This window comes from Thermobia domestica, chromosome 6 (assembly GCF_964235325.1).
Source record: "Thermobia domestica chromosome 6, izTheDome1.hap1.1, whole genome shotgun sequence".
Classification (NCBI taxonomy): Eukaryota; Metazoa; Arthropoda; class Insecta; order Zygentoma; family Lepismatidae; genus Thermobia; species Thermobia domestica.
This window is the reverse complement of record NC_137459.1, coordinates 251569847-251572296: the sequence shown is the minus strand read 5'-3', so window position 1 is coordinate 251572296 and position 2450 is coordinate 251569847. Positions and strand designations below refer to the sequence as shown.

General features: G+C 50.4%; 1 protein-coding gene across 1 annotated transcript; it reads left to right on the top strand.

Moving 5' to 3' along the window:
- Window positions 1-411: 411 nt before the first annotated feature.
- LOC145687495 (uncharacterized) lies at window positions 412-1218 on the top strand. Its single transcript, XM_081760958.1, has one exon. The coding sequence runs from the start codon at window positions 412-414 to the stop codon at window positions 1216-1218; it is 807 nt and encodes a 268-aa protein (XP_081617084.1).
- The last annotated feature ends 1232 nt before the right edge of the window (window positions 1219-2450 follow it).

The following is a 2450-nucleotide window of genomic DNA, read 5'->3' as shown; positions in this document are numbered from 1 at the left end:
TTTGTAAAGTCCTCGAAAAGATGATCAACGCCAGGTTGGTTTGGTTTCTGGAGCATCATGGCCACCTCTTAAATTTTCAGTGTGGATTTCGGCGGTATCGTTCCACGACCGATCATCTTGTTCATCTTGAGACTATCATCCAGTACGCCTTTCGACATCAGGAGCATCTTGTCGCCATCGTTTTTGATCTGGAGAAGAACTATGATACGGTCTGGCGTTATGGTATTTTGCGGCAAGTGCACGCATGGGGCGTGCGTGGACATCTGGGATTTTTTCTCCAGCATTTCCTCCGCGAGCGCTCCTTTAGAGTGAAGCTTGGATTCACACTGTCTCGGTCTTTTCTCAGGAAACTGGTGTCCCCAAGGCAGTGTGCTCAGTGTGACCTTATTTGCTGTGGCTGTGAACAGTGTCATGGCCGAACTTTCACCTTTTGTGCATTGGCTGCTGCATGTAGACGACTTTACCATCTACTGGCGGTCACATGACCTTCTCACCATCGTTCACCAGCTACAACTGACGCTTAACCGCCTTCACCATTGGACTTCCCACACCGGCTTTCAGTTCTCCTCACTAAAGACGAAATGTGTCTACTTCTGTCGTCTGAAGAACTGTGCTTTGAATCCGGATCTTTATTTGGGCCCTATCCGTCTGTCTTATGTGGAGAGTGTTCGTTTTCTGGGCCTTGAGTTTGATCGCCGCCTTGCTTGGACTGCCCATATTCGCCAGCTGAAGTATAGTTGTCTCCGTGCGATGAATTTGCTGCGCCTGGTTTCCCATACCATTTGGGGTGCTGACCGTGTTGTGCTGCTTCGACTGTATCGCAGCCTCATTCGCTCTAAGATGGACTATGGTTGTGTGGCGTATGGCTCTGTCCGTTTGTCTGTCCTTCGTCACCTGGACACTGTTCACCATCTGGGCCTTCGCAATGCGATTGGTGCTTATCGTACAATTCCGATCCTCAGCTTATACGTCGAAGCCAACGAACCATCTTTGGATCATCGTCGCCAGTTGTTGCACCTGAGATACTTGCTTCACCTGCGAGCTTCTATTGATCACCCGTCTAGTTTCACCCTGGATGCTGGTGCTCGTCTTCAACGCTATAATGCCCGACCCACTTGCACCCGGCCTTTTGGCATTCGTGCCCTTGAGCTTTTAGCTGACCTTGACGTCGATCTCCCTGCGCTTTCTCCGCTGGGTTTCCTGCCTCTTCCACCTTGACAGCTTTTGAAGCCTGTGATCAATCTCCACTTGTTGCGGTTCAAGAAGGCGACTACTACCGATTTGGAATTTCGGCAACAGTTTTTGTGCCTTCTCGACTCTTATCTAGGCCACCGTCTTATCTTCACTGATGGGTCCAAGCAGGCTGATGGCGTAGGAAGTGCTTTTGTCCTGGATGCCCACCGTTTCAGGTTCCAGCTTCATCCATTCTGCACAGTATTCACTGCAGAGCTGGTTGCCATCTTGGAGAGTCTCCACCATATCCGCCGTCGCCATCTTCGCCGTGTTGTGATCTGCTCTGATTCCAGCAGCGCCTTACATAGCCTAGCCGATGTCACTTCTACGCATCCGCTGGTCCAGCAAATCCTCCTTACTTGTCATGCACTACTTGCTGAGGGCTATGATGTAACGTTCTTTTGGGTACCTGGCCATGTTGGCATCCCGGGCAATGAATTTGCTGATGCCCCTGCGAAGCAGGCTGCTGTTGCTGGTCGACGCTGTCTTCTTCCTGTTCCTAGCTCTGATGTCTGCTCACGTTCTCCGTCAACGCTGGTAATCCTTCTGGGATGAGCAGGTTCCCAATAAGCTGCATGCAGTGAAGCTCCGCCTTGGAGTCTGGTCGACGAGCTCCCGATCATCTCGCGTGGAAGAGCGGACTTTGGCCCACCTTCGGATTGGACATAGTCATCTCACTCATGCACATCTTCTGTAACGTACGCCTCCGCCTGTGTGTCGCCATTGTGGTTAGCCTCTAAGTATTCGTCATCTTTTAGTGGAATGTGCGGCTCTTGCTGCTGCCAGACTTTTGTTTGGACTGCCAGCTGACCTCGCTACTGTTCTCGGCGATGATGAAGCCACTGTGTTACAGCTGTTCCAGTTTTTGCGGCATTTGCATGTTTTGCCGACGCTTTGACTTTCTTCTGTGTTCCAGTGCTTCCGATCTCCGATCTGTATACCATCTTCATTTTAGTGCTAGCGAGTGATAGTTTTACTATACCTTCACGCACATTCAGTGACTAGTCTGTGTTTTCGTCGTTCGTGTGACTGTTTCTTCTACGACCAGTGACGGGTGCAAAAAACCTTTGTTGTCGAGGCACCCTCCCCAACCCCTTTTCCATTCCATTCCATATGTTTAAGAATCTTCTCCTGAAAATGCGACTTCACTTTACCTTCTAAGTCCGACGCTGGCGACGACGACGACTACCTACGAATGTCCTGGCCTTTCTCACAAC